Source organism: Cetorhinus maximus, chromosome 17, assembly GCF_964194155.1.
Source record: "Cetorhinus maximus chromosome 17, sCetMax3.hap1.1, whole genome shotgun sequence".
Lineage (NCBI taxonomy): Eukaryota > Metazoa > Chordata > Chondrichthyes > Lamniformes > Cetorhinidae > Cetorhinus > Cetorhinus maximus.
Window position 1 is genome coordinate 18991248 of NC_135895.1, and position 17384 is coordinate 19008631.

Here is a 17384-nt window from a genome sequence, read left to right on the forward strand (position 1 = left end):
TTCCCTTGGATCTGAGCAATCCACTCCCATTTAGCTCTATTTTTCCCTGCTGTTCAGCTCTCGCTCCTGGTCTCAGGCCTTCTCTGCCACCACTTTATTTATCCCCGCGGGTCTCACTCAGTTTCTCGCTCCTGGTCTCAGATTTCCTCAGTTACATATTCCTTTTTTCTCAGTCACAAAATTGTTGATAATTTTATTAGAGTAGCAGTTATGAATTTTGGAAGCACACGATGCAGAACTTAATTATTTTTGTCAAAAACAAAAACAGAAACAGAAATACCTGGAAAAACTCAGCAGGTCTGGCAGCATCGGCGGAGAAGAGCACAATTGACGTTTCGAGTCCTATTGAAGGGTTATGAGGACTCGAAACGTCAACTGTGCTCTTCTCCACCGATGCTGCCAGACCTGCTGAGTTTTTCCAGGTATTTCTGTTTCTGTTTTTGTTTTGGATTTCCAGCATCCGCAGTTTTTTGTTTTTAATTATTTTTGTGATATATTTGGATCCTCAAAAGTTTGGAAATAATTATTTTTACAATCAAAACAAATGTTAAGTCAGCCATAAACAAAGCCTGATGCTTCAGTAACCTGTTACGCAGTAAGTCTTTATCTGTGGACTTGAATGCCTTTTGATCAGGGACCAAGCTGGTCAGTTATCAATCCTTGACTTGGTGCTAAAAGTGTAATGTTCTTCTAAAGGAGAAAGTAGCAACCAAAAATTCCAAAAAGCCATGTGGTAAAGGATATAATTAGAGCCAATCTTTACATATTTATAAGTATTTCTTTACAGAAATACACATTACAAACACACACCTTCTAACTCCAACCATCGCTTCCTATTTATAGGAGCATAAGTGAAATCCCAGCTAATGCTCACTGCCTGCATACAATTAAATATAGTTAACAAGCTATAATAACATTGTTGTGTGAATAAACTACATATAAGGCTCCTGTGATGATTTTTTAAACCCTGTTTCTGATTATAAAATAACGATAATTGTTTGACTCTATGCTCCCTAGTTAGAAACCTCACCCAATGTGCATGCATATTGGAAATCAGGAATCTACAATTTTCTGACCACTTAAAACAAGGTTCAGATAATTGTGTGCAGCAGTGTGTGAACTTTAAGTTTTGTCAAAAGTGGCACATCAGTTTAAAAGGAATACAAGTAAAGGGAGGGTGTGTCTGAATACAAAGCCAAATTTAAATTAAATTATCTGGAAAACAGACTTAGTCATCTAGCTATTGTGTTCATATCCTATGACAAATTGATTATTTCAGAATACTTTAATATACCCTTACCCATCTGTTTGACAGCTAAGGAAAACAAAATCGCAGCTGTCCACAGTGGAGAAACAGTTGGAGGAGAAAACCATTGCTTACACGACCAACGCAGTAAAAGCAATTGAACATGAACAAGACATTGAGGTAAAATTGGGATAATAATTAAATAACAAATAATGAGTAATGTTGACATGGATTTTCAAATAATTTTTCAACAACAGAGTGAAATGCAGTGACTTAATTCCTGTGTGAGATATGATAACTTTTTAAACTTCAGAAAAAGTCCTGTGAAATCTGATTTGTAAAATCATAATATCTTGGCCGTAATGCAGAGATCCACGCTTACTGAAAATGAGAGTTTTTCTTAAAAAAAAAACCCATACATTTTTGAATTTTTACCATGTTTTGCTATAATCCAAAAAATGTATTTTCAGCAATCCCAATATTTAAACATTGAATTGAGTTCCCTTAACATTTTGCTGTTGTGCCTTGGAAGGACTACATTTCACGTAGAGCTTGGAAAATCAAAAATTTAGCAGATCTGTCAGCCAAATGAGTGAACATTTTTAATTTCTGGAAGCCACTTAAATTATGTTTTCATATCATATATATAATCATATCAAAATATACTTTGCATTTTCTCGTAAAATTTCAAGAATACATTTCCTTCTTAGAATTATTAGCATTGTTCAACAATGTGGAAAATTGCCCAGTTATGTTATGTTCACAAAAGTAGGAAAATCCAATCCAACCCCACCAATTAATAGCCCATCCCAGTCATTAGCAAAATGATGAAAGGAATTGTCAACAGTGCTATCAAGCAGCACTTATAATAATCTGCCTATTGGTACTCAGTTTGAATTTCATTGAGTCCCCTGACATCAACATCTTTGAGGGGAGGAGAGGATCAGCAGAAACTCAGCTGGATTAGCCACATAAATACTGTAACTACCAGTGTGGGTCAGAGTATTCAGGAGTGTGTGGCTCACCTTCTCACTCCCTGAAGACTTTCTATCATCTAGAAGTCAAGAGTGTAATTCAATGCTCTCCACTTGCCTGGATGGTTGCATGTGCACCAACACTCAAGAAATGTAAATCTATCCAGGACAAGGCAGTCTGCTTGATTGGCATCACTATCCTAAATTTCATCCCCTCCGCTGTGGCTGTATCGGGTGCACTATAACCACAACCTTTTGCTCCTCCCAAACCTATAAGCTTTATTAGCTAGAAGGACAGTGGCAGCTGGTGTATGGGAACACCATACCTCCAAATTCAATTTGCACTCAGCCGTGACTTGGTTCACATATCGATGATCCTTCGATGTTGATGGGCCAAAATCCTCTAACTCCATACTAACAGCTTTGTGGGCACACCTCCATCATGGTACAAGAAGGCCACCACCACCATTTGTGAACTAAGGATGGTCAATTAAATGCTGACCTCGTCAGGTATGCCTGCAACCTAATAATGAATTAAACAAAAAAAGGGCTTTGGCTAAAAATAGACACCAAATACATTATTTTGAAGTGCTAAACGTGGAACAATTTTATATTCAAACATGATGAGATGCCTTTACTGATTTGAAAACAAAAGCTAGAAATGATTTTCTGAGGTGGATTATCCCTGGTCAGTTAAGTAAATATACAAATCGTGATTAGAAAATATGTCTTTCACTTTTCCTCCTTCCCTTCAATTGCATGATTTGTATGTGAAACATTCAAAGAACAATGTTACGTTTCTTGTATAGAAAATTAAAAGATATTTTCAATAATGCCCACAACTTTGATATTTTTAACTGCTGTTTCCCTTTAAAATACTAGGAAAGGAATGAAGAAATTATCAAATTGGAAAAATTCATTGAGGAGCAACATCAGGAAAATATCGTTGCACGTGAACATATCAAGAAGATTCAAACTGAACAGTGTCATGAACTCGAGAAACAGATTGAAATTGTAAGCTTATGTTCTAACTGTGTTATCTGCACTCTACCAACTAGAATTCTTTAGTAACTGGAATTTCTAACAGCTTCCTAAAAAGCTGGTCACTTTTGGTTTTCAGATAATATGCTCTTTTAAAAAAACTAATAATAATAATAGATTGTAAATCTGCAGAAGCTGTTCTTAGGCTTTACAATGAAATTATTAAATTATTCGATCAGGTTTGGTTATTGTACCTGAAAAAGATTATACTGCTTGGAGCAACTGTCAGTGAAACTGACAGCTCAAATTATTATTTTTTAAAAGCCGGTCTGAAAATCATGGTGTCAGTTGTGGTGGTTTTGCTGGGGCCCTTGACTGCCCAGCTGCTTCCCCTCTCCCCTCAACCTCCCAAGCACAGAGCAGAACCTTGTCTTGTGTCTAGAGTAATATAACTCCCCGTTAATTGGCATTTTTGATTGATCAGCAGCACCCATTTTTCGAGCATGCTGGATAACAAAGATTTTACTGTAATTACTTAGTTATATGTAGATAATTGTCGCTAGCATAGTCTGACAGTTTGATTCCCAAGTTTTCTAATGTTGATATGTGGGAATTTTAAAAATAAAAAAGGACTTATTTTTAGATTGAGAACTGTAAAATTGAGGCTGTACTCATTGAAGGAATGCTGCTCTTAAAATGTCCACTAGGAGTTGTCTGAGGACAATGATGCCTTTTTTATAGTTACAGGCCATGATTTCTGTTTTCATTTCAAAGAAGCTGATGTGGCTGATACTCATTTGCAGTCGTTAACTGTACGCTTCTCTCTTCCTTTAATAGCTACTCTTTTTTTTCTGTAAATCTGATTGCAACAATAATCATAAACTATTGCCATGTCAAAATGTAGAATAGGAAAAAAATTGTATTAACTTAAAATACTTGGAATTTAGGACATTAGCAAGTCTATTTAAAGAAAATAGAAATGTTAGTTTCTTTTACATTGGAAAAACTGAACCTGTTGAAGTTGCTGTTGCTGTCATTTAAGAGTCCCATGAATTGCTGATGAATGAGTCAGCAGTTGTTAGTGTCTCCACCAGACAAGGGTTCTGCTTTGCAAACCACTACAGTTAAGTACTATGTATGTAGTAGGAATGCACTGGTGTACAATCCCATAATTGCCCATCTAATGTGGCCTGCACAAGTAAACCATGTTCATTTTTGCTTATCCATTTTTTCAAAAATGCTTTAAAGCACTTTTGAAGGCGTGTAAATTCTGAAACTTCTTTTTGTGAGCATCTGAAACCTATATCCGCATATATTTTCAGATAGTTTGTACATGCCTTTGCAGTACCTAGTTTGTAGGCTGTAACAGAATCCACAATGAGGCATATTTTATTTTAGAAGGTGTGGCTGTACCTGTGAAAGTTATCACAGGCTTTAGTTGTACTTTGATGCTTGGATAACAGGTTTTGCATTGTCCATCACAGTGATTCCAATTTATTTCAGTCCTCTGCAGGCAACAGTGCAGTTTGGCAGGATAGCAAAGATCCATTTGCCTGTGCTGTCTATCAATGTTGCTGTGATGATACTAATATCTGTGTGATGTAAGACTTTTTTTGCTGGTTGTCAGGGTACTGTTGACCTGCAGTGTCCAATTTTTGACAGAGCTGTATGTCTAATGAACTTGTAATGTCATATGGGACCACCCTTGAAAGTGCCATTGATCAACTTTTTTGCTATAGCTATTACCTTTATCCATACAGAACACTCGTTTACACATCATGCTGAAACCCAAGCTTCACTTAATTTTTTTTCCTAGTCTTAGCTACTTGCGGTGATTAGTGCAGTTATCATTCTTCCTTTCATGCTAGTCTTAACTTGTATTTTTATACTGGCAAAGTCCTCTTCTCATCTCATTGAAATGATCTGTCGTTCTGATTCCATTTCCTCAGCTGCACTTTTTAAGCTTGAACTCAGCAGTATAACTCAGGCATCTTTCTTTTGTGAATCCATTAAACTGTAATCTATTGATTCTGTTCTGCAATTTACTGCAGGTTTTGTGAGATAATGGGGATGTAGGTAATCTTTTTTTCTTGAAGTGAAATTAATGAGTGGCTGGAGTTTACAGCCATAAAAATATGGTACCTGTATTTTAAACATTTTTCAATTTGTCCTTCAAATTTTTATCAGTTCCTTACATTTGTCCAGCAACAAAGAAGTTCTGCATGTTCATACTTTGTTCCCCTGTAGGTTAACAATCTTTCCTAAAATTATCGTAGTTGAAATTCAGGAACCACCTTAGAACTTTTTAAGTCGGACAGTGTTTATGAACCATTGCTCCATCCTCTTGTTCCCTGCCCTCTTTGACTCTCCATCCTTGTCAAATGTCTTTCCTCCAGACTTCACAAATGCGGCGGTGCTCTCGTGTTGTTCCATTCCTAACTACTGCCCTAAAGATACATCGGGCTGGATTATCGCAGAGTTAGGCTGAGTCTGGAGCTATTTAAAAATGGCGGCTGAACCCAATTCCGGGATTCAAGGAGCTGACAGTTTTCGCCAGCACAAGATAAGGGTGCAGGTAGCAACCACTTCTTCCAATCTGGCCAGCTCCATTATGGGAATAGCCCCCTGCAATTTGCATAGACCTTCTCCATAACTTCTGGCTCACAGCCCTCAGAGGAGTTGTGAACCATTGGGAACCATTTAAAAGGTTAGTTCAAAGGTCTTGCCCGTGCCCCTTGCATGTCCACTTACCTAGTATGCTTTATGTACAGAACCAATGAGCCATGTTATAACAATGGCAAGCATTGACATACTTAGGAGAAAAAACATTCATTCAGAAGTCTGCTGTGATAAAAAAAAATTGCTGTTCTTAGAACTCTATAAAAGTGTCAATCAGACAGCCCATTATAGTATCAATAACAGAAGTTTTATCTCATTTCAATTTTCTTAATCTTGTCCAAATAAACATACTTACATTGACAAAAGAGATCAAAGAAAGAATAACTTATTATAACCTCAAAGATTTCACTCAATCAAAGTAAACACTCCACTTCTAGTTGTCAAAACAGACCCTTGCTGAGCTAATGCGTTTGTGTGCCTTGGAGTTCGGTCAAGCATTTGTAATGAACCCAAGTGGAGAATATGTCTAGCTATCTGTTTCTGCTGATACAGTTCCCAGATGGCCTTAGGATGCCATGAAAGACACACACAAATGCAAGTATTTTCTTTTTTGTTAAGCTTGAAAGTCAACTGGAAGAGAAACAGCAACAGTTGAGAAAACAAAAGCAAACAATATCAACTGTTCACGAAGAGATCTATGCCAAGCAAAGCAAAATTGAATCATTGGAATTCTTACTCGAGGAAACCAGACAGGCAAGCTTTAAAAATAAAATTTTAATGGTTCTTGTTTAACTGTTTCAATTAATTGGGGATTGCTTAGATATTAACTTTATAAAAAGATTTAGCATATGTCAATGTTTTTAAAGCATTTAAAGTGTAATGATGTGAATTATAAAAACAAAATAATAATACAAAAACAGAATTACCTGGAAAAACTCAGCAGGTCTGGCAGCATCGGCGGAGAAGAATAAAGTTGACGTTTCGAGTCCTCATGACCCTTCAACAGAACTGAGTAAAATTAGGAGAGGGGTGAAATATAAGCTGGTTTAAGGTGGAGGGGCGGGGGGGTGGGGGTGGTTGTAGGGACAAGCAAGATAATCAAAAGATGTCACAGACAAAAGAACAAAGAGGTGTTGAAGGTGGTGATATTATCTAAGAGAATGTGCTAATTAAGAATGGATGGCAGGACACACAAGGTACAGCTCTAGTGGGGGTGGGGTGAAATAAGACTAACGGCATAAAAGGTATAAATTTAAAAATAATGGAAATAGGTGGGAAAAGAAAAATCTATATAAATTATTGGAAAAAACAAAAGGGAGGGGGAAGAAACGGAAAGGGGGTGGGGTTGGAGGAGGGAGTTCAAGATCTAAAGTTGTTAAATTCAATATTCAGTCCGGAAGGCTGTAAAGTGCCTAGTCGGAAGATGAGGTGCTGTTCCTCCAGTTTGCGTTGAGCTTCATTGGAACAATGCAGCAAGCCAAGGACAGACATGTGGGCAAGAGAGCAGGGTGGAGTGTTAAAATGGCAAGCGACAGGGAGGTTTGGGTCATTCTTGCGGACAGACCGCAGGTGTTCTGCAAAGCGGTCGCCCAGTTTGCGTTTGGTCTCTCCAACGTAGAGGAGACCGCATTGGGAGCAACAAATGCAGTAGACTAATGATGTGAATTATGTCCAGCTGAATTGCTGGTGAGTCTGAAATAGCTTTTATTTGAAGTGAGACTTTCCTTACTCATGGTTATGTATTGTTAAAGTTCTGAATTATGCCTTTTAACATACATCTATGCTAGGATTTCTTTTACAGAAGTCCTCTGAAAACTAACTTCACATAGAAACTAGGAGCAGGAGTAGGCCATTCGGCCCTTCGAGCCTGCTGCATTATTCAATATGACCATGGCTGATCCTCTAACTCAACGCCATATTCCTGCTTTCTCTCCATACCCCTCGATGCCCCTAATATCCAAAAAATTATCAATTTCTTTCTTGAATATACTTGGTGACCCAGCCTCCACAGCCTTCTGTGGTAGAGAATTCCACAGGTTGACCACCCTCTGAGTGAAGAAATTTTTCCTCATCTCAGTCCTAAATGACCTGCCCCATATCCTGAGAATGTGGCCCCTGGTTCTAGACTCCCCAAACAGGGGAAACATCTAGCCCTGTTAGAATTTTATACGTTTCAATCAGATTCCTTCTCGTTCTTATAAACTCTAGTGAATACAGGCCCAGTCAAACCAATCTCTCCTCATACGACAGTCCTGCCATCACCGGTATCAGCCTAGTGAACCTTTGCTGCACTCCCTCTATGGCAAGTATATCCTTTCCTAGGTAGGGAGACCAAAACTGCACGCAGAACTCCAGGTGTGGACTCACCAAGGCCTTGTATAACTGCAGTAAGACACCCCTACTTCTGAACTCAAATCCTCTTGCAATGAAGGCCAACATACCATTTGCCTTCCTAATTGTTTGCTACACCTGCCTGTTTACTTCCATTGATCGGTGTACAAGAATGTGCTTTGGCCATCCACATTTCCCAATATATCACCGTTTAAATAACATTTTGCCTTTCTTTTTTTCACACCAAAGTGTATAACTTCACTTTTATCCACGTTATACTGCATCTGCCATGTGTTTGTCCACACACACAACATCCTCCTCACAACTCACAACCCTGCCCAGTTTTGTGTCATCAGCAAACTTGGAAATATTGCATTTGGTTTCCTGTGCAATGAAGTGTAACAACCCGAATCAGCATATCCAGCACCAAAAAATTAAAGCACTAGAAAAACTGCTGGCCATGCTGCTCTTGCATAATAAAAATTGTATATCGTGTTACCATGGTAGTGGGGGATTCAGCGATGATAATGCTTTCATGGCGTTATGAACATAGAAAAACATCAGACCGATAAAGACCAGCTGGTCCTTCCTGCCTGTCCCGTACAGTTGTGATGACTTGGAAAAATGGAAACATAGGAAAAAGATTAAGCCATTCTGCCCCTCAAGCCACCATCAATGAGATCATAACTGATCAGTATCTCTACTCTATTTAGCTGCCTAATCCAAGTGCTCTGGATATGGGCATTGTTGGCAAGGCCAGCAATTGTTGTCCATCCCTAATTGCCCATGAGGAAGGTAGTGGTGAGTCACCTTATTGAACCGCTGCAGTCAATCTGGTGCAGATATGCCCACAGTGCTGTCAGGAAGGGAGCTCCAGGATTTTGATGTAATGACGGTGAAGAAATGGTGATATAATTCTAAATCAGGATGGCGTGGTTTGGAGGGAAACTTGCAGCTGGTGGTGTTCCCATACATTTGCTGCCCTTGTCCTTCTAGGTGGTAGAGGTCACGGGTTTAGAAGGTGCTGTCAAAAGAGGTTTGGTGAGTGCTGTAGTTGCATTATGTATATTTTCACATTGCTGCCATTCTGCGTCTGTGGTGGAGGGATTGAATGTTGGATGGGGTGCCGATCAAGTAGGCTGCTTTGTCCTGGATGGTACCAAGCTCTTTGAGTGTTGCTGGAGCCACAATCATCTAGGCAAATGAAGAGTATTCCATCACCCCTCCTGACTTGTGTCTTGTAGATGGCGAACATACTTTGGGAATACAGGAGGTATTTCTGTGGCTAGCTCAGTTCAATTTCTGATCAATGGTAACTCCCAGGATGTTGATAGTGGGGGATTCAGCGATGATAATGCTATTGAATGGAGATGGTTAGATTCTTTCTTGATGGCGATGGTCATTGCCTGGCATTTGTGTGACACGAATGTTACTTGCCAGCAATCAGCCCAGTTGAAATCCTTCATCCTTGGAACCATTTTCCTAAATCCTTTCTGCAGCCTTTCCAAAGCTTTTACAACCTTCATGAATCGCACTGCCCAGAATTGGACACAATACTCCAGTTGAGGCCAAATCAGTGTTTTATAAAGGCCCTTCATAACTTTTTTGCTTTTGTAACCTATGCCTCTCTTTATGAAGCCCAGGATCCCATGTGCCTTTTTAACCTTATTACCAACCTGACCTGCCACCTTCAACAGGTGTCTCTGTTCCTGCAACCCCTTTAGAATTGTTATATTTATTTTTTTATTGTTTTTCCTTATTCTTCCTACCAATATGTCTCACTTCACACTTCACACTTCTCTGAATTAAGTTTCATCTGCTATGGGCCTGCTCATTCCACCAACCTGTCTATGTCCTTTTGAGGTTTATCACTATCCTCCTCACAGTTCATAATACTTTTAAATACAAGCAGCCTTTCTAAAACTGCCACTTCATGAATTTTTAGCCCATCCAGTACATCAACTACCTTGTCTTTCACTATCATTTCAGTAGCAACTTCCTTGGTAAATACAGATGCAAAGTACATATGTGGTACCTCAGTATGCCTTCTGCACCAAGTTCTGTTTGTAGTTATTGAGTCTCCTCCATAGCCCTAATACCTAATAAATCTTTGTGTCAGTCACAAACCTGGGAATATTTTCCATTGTACTGCTAAACCTACGATTGTCTTGTTTCATTGTAAAGCAGCAATTATGCTAACTTACTTGAAGGGTTCGGATTACAGACCTCTAATAATCACAAATTACTTCCAAATCATTATGCTTGTGTTGTACATCGCAACAGCCATGGCTAAGGAGAGTTTGTTGACCTGATAGCTAATTCATCTAAGGAGGAGACCAGCCAACTTATGACTTACTCAGAAGTATCACACAGATATGTAAATTGATCTATTCACAGCATGAAATCAGAGAAGAAGCTTCTGTTCATAATATGGTCAAAAGTTTAAAAGGAAATTTGCATTAGCAACAGAACTAAATGTTTATGTGAACTTTCCGATACTTGGTTATTTTTCTTATTTCTTACCTGAGTAAAACTCTTGTCCTTAGCAGGTTTGTAATGTTGACGTTATCTATTCTATGCCACCATAGTTTTTAACATGTTTTATTTATATTTCTAGGAGACAAAGAAACAAAAGGAAAGAAGTGATACTGCATTAAAAGCCTTACAAAATCAAATAGAAGAAGAAACTTCCAAAGTCTGTAAACTTTAGCCTTTACTCTTAATTTAACATCTCTATTTTGTAGATAGTAAATGGATTAAAAAAAAGTATTAATTAGTAACTTCAAATTGGGTGACTATTTCATGAAATTTGTGCGTTTAAAAGTCAGTAATGTTTAATAGCAAGTTTTCAGATTTTTTACATTTTCACTGTTTTATTGATTAAACACAGGTTAAAGAGCTGGAAACTGCATTGGTGATTTGCAAGGAAGAGCTGAAAATGCAGTTGCAACAAGTTGAAGATAACAGGGAACAGCAAGAGAAACAGCTAAGAAAGAAGTCTGAAGAGGTAAATTATGCTAGTATTATGTATTGCTATCAAAGTTGAATATTCTTTTTGCCAGACTTCACTTCAGGACTCCAGAACGTGTTTGTGTTTATTTTCAGAGCAAAACTGGCTATTTTCTTTCTTCAGCTTGCCGAAAATCTGAAATATGTATTAGATTAAACAGTTGATTCTAATTGGCAGACGAAAAGCCAAATTTAAGTATTGTTTTTCCTTTCCAGTCATTTTTATGGATTGTTCCAAGTGAGTCATTGCACCAAATGGCAATTGTATAAAATAATGTGCACAGTTTTTCCTAAAGCTGACTCATAATTCATGCATTTGAGTATGTAGTGTAATATTTATGAACAAGATGCTATCCACATATTGTCTATTATTTATCTATTCAATACTGTTTTGTAAAAGATCTTCTCTCGCTTTCATCTGTCTTACTCATCTGGTATCTTGCCCAGAAGATAATTTACAGTTTCCTTCCATAAGAGCCAATTATCCTCTCTCAAGTCCAAAAGAAAATTGACAATGGCAGAAAATAACACAAGGGATTGGTTGGAAAAGAGGAATGGGGAGAGGAAAGTGTTCTGAGCTTTAATTTTATATTATAAATTTATATAATGTGTCTTATTATCTCTTCTGACTGTTCCACCAACCATAAGCCTTTGAGAAGAATCAAATTCACCAAATATAGCCAGAAGTAATCTGGATTTAGGAGCTGAGGGAACAACATCAAAATTAACTGGCACCAGATGCGGGGGAGGTATGGCAATTGCAATGACCGTATAAGGCTGTGGAAAGATAGAGTAGGGGGATGAAAAGATAGGCAGAGGAAGGCAGTAGTTCATTGTAGAAAAATATGAGGTAATACATTTGGATGCAAAATTAGGGAAAAGAAATACACCTTATATTGTTAATATTCTACATTGAGTACCTGAGCTTTGAGATATAAAGTTCCTTAAAGATGACAAGGAGATAAAGATATCCATAGCTTTGCAAATAAACAGGCTACAAAAGCAAGGAGGGAATGTTAACTTGTATAAGGCCTTTGGCCGTAGTTGGAGTATTGTCTGTTTTTGGATAACCTGTTATTGCAACAATGTAAAAAAATTAAGATTTAATGGGACCTACAGGAATTGGGGTTTAAGTTACAATATAAAATACTTCAGATGTTGGGACTTTTAAGTTTTACTGGAGCTCAGAAGGTCTCAAGGGATCACTTGACAAGCTAGCTTCTTGATTATGAAAGATTACTTAACTAATGCAAATTATGAATTATTTTCATTGTTTGTTGAAGTGAGAATGAGGGTTCACAGTTTTGGGCTAATCATCAAAAAGAATTAATGTTGATATTATAAAAAGATTTCTTTACACTGTGGATATTTAGCATATGGATTTCTGTAATGAACAGTTGTTGAAGCAAATTAGTTTTAAGAGAATTAGAAGAAGAATATTAAATTCTGCATAGAAAACAATGGGGAGAGTGGCTTTAGATTGGGGGACTTATGAAGAAAAGCAGTGCTGAATTGATGAGGTGAAAGGTATGTTTTTTATTTGTAACTGTATCGTTCTATGATTGTAGAGGTGGGGGGGCTAAAGACTGGCATAAGTGCACAATTAATCAGGACACTATCAAGAATTCTTGAATTTTATTTTTGGAAGGTACATTGCCTGCAGAAAGAGGTGAAGATATCTACAATCAATCTGAAGGAAACAAATGAGCAGAATATGCAACTCCAACAGACCTTGGCACAGTATCAACAAATGCTGCAGCAGGGGACAGCTAGGATTGGAGAGCTGGAAGACCACCAGGCACTGATAGAGAGACAGGTGATTATTTTCAAAGTGTACTTTTCCATCTTTTTTTTTTGTAGCATAATCTGTTTGATATAACCTGATATCCTACCTTTTCCTTGGGAGGGGACTTTCAATTTTTTTTGCAAGACGAGAGCATGAAAAGGCGCTTGTTCATTAATGGAATCATTAAATCCCAGCTCCAGCAGAACAATACCTTCCAGTCCTTGGAATCACATCCTACTGGGATAGACACCTGCTGTGAACTCTGCCCTGTTGATTGTATAGTTACGACCTATACTAAATGAAAAGGGAAGATAAAGGTTAATATTAGGCCCCATGACTGTATAGACAGAGTTGGAGTCATGAATGTAGTGAGGAGGGCATAGTTTCTGGTTGTGCCCATATTTTCAGTCTTGCTGACAAAGAACACTGCACAATATCCAGAATGCCAAGAACGTGAATGAACCTGATTGAGAAAATATTCTGGAACCTCCTGATTTTGAACCCCAAATGGTCAATTTTCTACGTTCCTATTAATTTCAGTGTGTCTGATCTCACTGAGTATGGTGGCAGGGGTACCCCGACCCTCTTCTGATCTCATGAAGAAATTCTTTGAACTGAGGTTCCACTTCTTTGGTTACTGATTATGACAATCAGCTATTGCTGCATAATTTGTCTATCAAACATTTGAAGTATACCAGGCACTGAAGATGCAAGTATGGCAGTATTTACCAATACTGCTGCCATTGCATAATATCAGTTTCTTAATTGTGTTCACAACCTGAGCCATCCATCCATCCAACCCAGTAGAGTTCTTTGTGAAAGCGACATATGATGGTGGTGAGATAGATGGTCAGGGGGTTGAGGGTGGAAAATGTACTGGAATAGTACATGGACCTTCTGAAAGTCTTTGACAGGCTCGCACAGAGGAGACCATTGGAAACAATTAGAATGAGGGGAGGGTAGAAAATTGGATGGCAGAATGGAAGAAGCAAGGAATAGGAGTTAAGGGCAGTTTCTTGGAGTGATTGGAAGTAGGTAACAGTGTTCCACAGAGATCTGTTTCGGGTAGCTTCTGTTTACTGTGTACAGTCATAATTTGGATATGGGACTAGATAAAGTGGTGTCTGAATTTACAGACAAGATTAAAACTGTAAATAATTATAAAGATGAAAGAAAGCTACTAGGGGATATTGCTTCCAACCATGGTTAACCAAGGAAGTTAAGGATGGTACCAAATTGAAAGAAAAAGCATACAATGTTGCAAAGATTAGTGGTAAACCAGAGGATTGGGAACATTTTAAAAGCCAACAAAAGATGACCAAAAAATAAAGATGGAGAAAATAAACTTTGACGGTAAACTAGCAAGTAATATAAAAATGGACAGTAAGAGCTTCTTTAAATATATAAAAAGGAAGAGAGAGGCCAAAGTGAACATAGGCCTCTTAGAGAATGAGGCTGGGGAAATAATAATGGGGAACCAGAAAATGGCAGAGGAGTTGAATAAATACTTTGCATCAGTCTTCACGGTAGAAGACACTAATAGCATTCCAAAAATACTAAATAATCAAGGGGCAAAAGTGGGGGAGGAAATAAATACAATAACTATCACTAGAGAAAAAGTACTAGGGAAACTAATGGGGATAAAGGCTGATAAGTCCCCTGGAACCTGATGGGTTGCATCCTAAGATATTAAAGAAAGTAGCTACACAGATAGTGGGTGTTGTAATCTTCCAAAAATCCTTAGATACTGGGAAAGTCCCAGAGGATTGGAAAACTGCCAATGTAACGCCCTTATTCAGAAAAAGAGGAAGACAAAAAACAGTTAACTGTAGGCCAGTTAACTTAACATCTGCCATTGGGAAAATGTTAGAGTCTATTATAAAAGATGTAATAGCAGAGCATTTAGTGTCAGGTAGAGTCAGCATGGCTTCATGAAGGGGAAATCATGCATGATAGATTTATTAGAATCCTTTGAGGAGGTAACAAGCAGGATAGATAAAAGGGAACCAGCAGATGTAACATATTTGGATTTCCAAAAGGCTTTCAATAAGGTACTGCATATAAGGCTACTTAATAAAATAAGAACCCATGTTGTTGGGATAATGTATTAGCGTGGATGGAGGATTGGCTAACTAATAGAAGACAGAGAGTTAGGATAAGGGGAGCATTTACAGGATGGCAACCTGTAACTAGTGGGGTGCCACAGGGATCAGTGCTGGGGCCACAGTTATTTACAATATATATTAATGACTTGGATGAAGAAAGTGAATGCACCATCACCAAGTTTGCAGATGACACAAAAATAGGTGGGAAGGCAAGTGGTGAGGATGACACAGAGTCTGCAGAGGGATATAGACAGGTTAAGTGAGTGGACAAAAATTTGGAAGATGGAATAATATTTTGGGAAAATGTGAGGTTATGCATTTTGGCAGAAAGAATAGAGGAACTGAATATTATTTAATTGGAGAAAGACTGCAGAAAGCTGCAGCACAGAGGGATTTGGGAGTCGTCGTGCATGAATCACAAAAAGCTAACATACAAGTTCAGCAGGTAATGGGGAAGCAAATGGAATGTTGGCCTTTATTTCAAAGGGAATGGAGTATAAAAATAGGGAAGTCTTGCTAAAACTGTACAATGCACTAGTTAGACCACACTTAGAATACTGTGAACAGTTTTGGTCCCCTTATCTAAGGAAAGATATATTGGCATTGGAGGCAGTGCAGAGAAGGTCCACTAGGTTGATCCCAGGGATGGAGGGATTTTCTTAAGAGGAGCGGTTGAGTAAGTTGGGCCTGTATTCATTGGAGTATTGAAGAATGAGAGGTGACCTTATTGAAACATATAAGGTTCTTAGGGGGCTTGACAGGGTAGATGCTGAGAAGTTGTTTCTCTTTGTGGGAGAGTCTAGGACCAGAGGAAATAATCTCAGAGTAAGGGGTCGCCCATTTAAGACAGAGATGAGGAGGAATTTCTTCTCTCAGAGGGTAGTGAATCTGTGGAATTCTTTACCGTAGAGGCTGGGTCATTAAGTATATTCAAGGCTGAGATAGGCAGATTTTTAATCAGTAAGGGAATCAAGGGTTATGGGGAAAAGACAGGAAAGTGGAGTAGAGGATTATCAGATCAGTCATGATCTCATTGAATGGCGGAGCAGACTTGATGGGCCAAATGGCCTACTTCTGCTCCTATGTCTTGTGGTCTTATAATGGGATATTTGTATGTTGCACAGATTTACTAGGATGTTGCCTGGTGTGAGCAAATGATGTGAAAATTTTGAGGCTGTTTTTCATAAATGTGTTTAAATTACGCAGGAATGGGCTGAAGTTTTACAAATAGATTGCTTCTGGTATTTATGGGGTCTAGAATGAGGAGAGTCTATATAAGATCAAATGTAAGAGATTTAGGGCAGAGGTTAATGAGGCTAGTGATTGAAGCAGAGACTGTGTCAAAATTTATGAACAGGACTAGATAGATGGTTGCTGGAAGAGGGAATTAAGTGTTGTCAAAACAGGGCAGACACTTGAACTGAGGATTACTCCTTGTGTAGAAGCTAAACACTGACTTGGACAGGTTGGACCAAAAGGCTGTTATACATGTAGGTCCTTCTATACCTCAATAACGTGACGGTCCATGTTTATTATACATGCAATCTGAATAGTAAAAATTTAATGCTTATTTACATTTTAATGAAATAGCAACTGAATTTTTTGATCCATTTTTGTTGTCCTACTTGTGGATTTATTAAAATTAAACTTTCAACTATTGTTGCTGATTGATTAATCAGTAGAAATTGTAAATCATCTTGATTCAGTAATGACAAAATCTCCCATTATAAGGGATAACAAAATATGTCCTCGGTTATTCATTGGTTCATTGACTATGAACCTGCTCTGCAGTTATTTGGTTGATTACTTTGTAAGAGGATTAATATATGACAATCTTAGTAATAGCTTTATTGATGCTTCATCCTTTAATACTGGAATAAAGTACTGTAATATTTGTGAAACAGGTTTCTCAATTGGAGCAAGAATTGTTTAAACAAAAGATGGCGTTTACAGATGAGCTCTCAAAAGCAGAAGACAAGCTTTTGAAGGCTTACCATGGCCAGGATTCCAAGCACCAGCAGGTGGTTGAACTTGCCAGCGCTTTGAAGTAAGTTTCGTGCAGAGGGGATTAAGGTCTGTCGAAAAGAAATGTTCAAATTGTTTAGCCCTTTTTATTTTTTCCCCAGTGTGGAAAGGACAAGGTTGAGTTTTTAAATAAATACTCATACTATTTTTATGTATTCATTTCTGAATTATTAAATAAAACCCTTATTTTGGTAGTTTTCAGCACCATTTCGGAAAAACTAGAAGGGACAGTGGCTTAGCAAATTTGACCTTTCATCACAGGCCCCTATGATTGCATCCAGTTTAGACTGAAAATTTCACCCATCAGA

At 38.1% G+C, this 17384-nt stretch overlaps 1 protein-coding gene across 2 annotated transcripts in view; it reads left to right on the top strand.

The window, feature by feature from the left end:
• Positions 1–17384, top strand: part of ccdc18 (coiled-coil domain containing 18) — a 149119-nt gene that overhangs the window by 69284 nt on the left and 62451 nt on the right. Inside the window, exons 13-19 of one of the 2 annotated variants that reach the window (XM_078560795.1) lie at positions 1316–1426; positions 3103–3234; positions 6439–6578; positions 10774–10846; positions 11042–11158; positions 12809–12976; positions 16956–17098. In XM_078560795.1, the coding sequence (XP_078416921.1) occupies positions 1316–1426; positions 3103–3234; positions 6439–6578; positions 10774–10846; positions 11042–11158; positions 12809–12976; positions 16956–17098 (884 nt within the window). Of the gene's footprint in view, positions 1–1315; positions 1427–3102; positions 3235–6438; positions 6579–10768; positions 10847–11041; positions 11159–12808; positions 12977–16955; positions 17099–17384 lie in introns of both variants that reach the window. The other variant, XM_078560794.1, reaches the window with a different exon arrangement.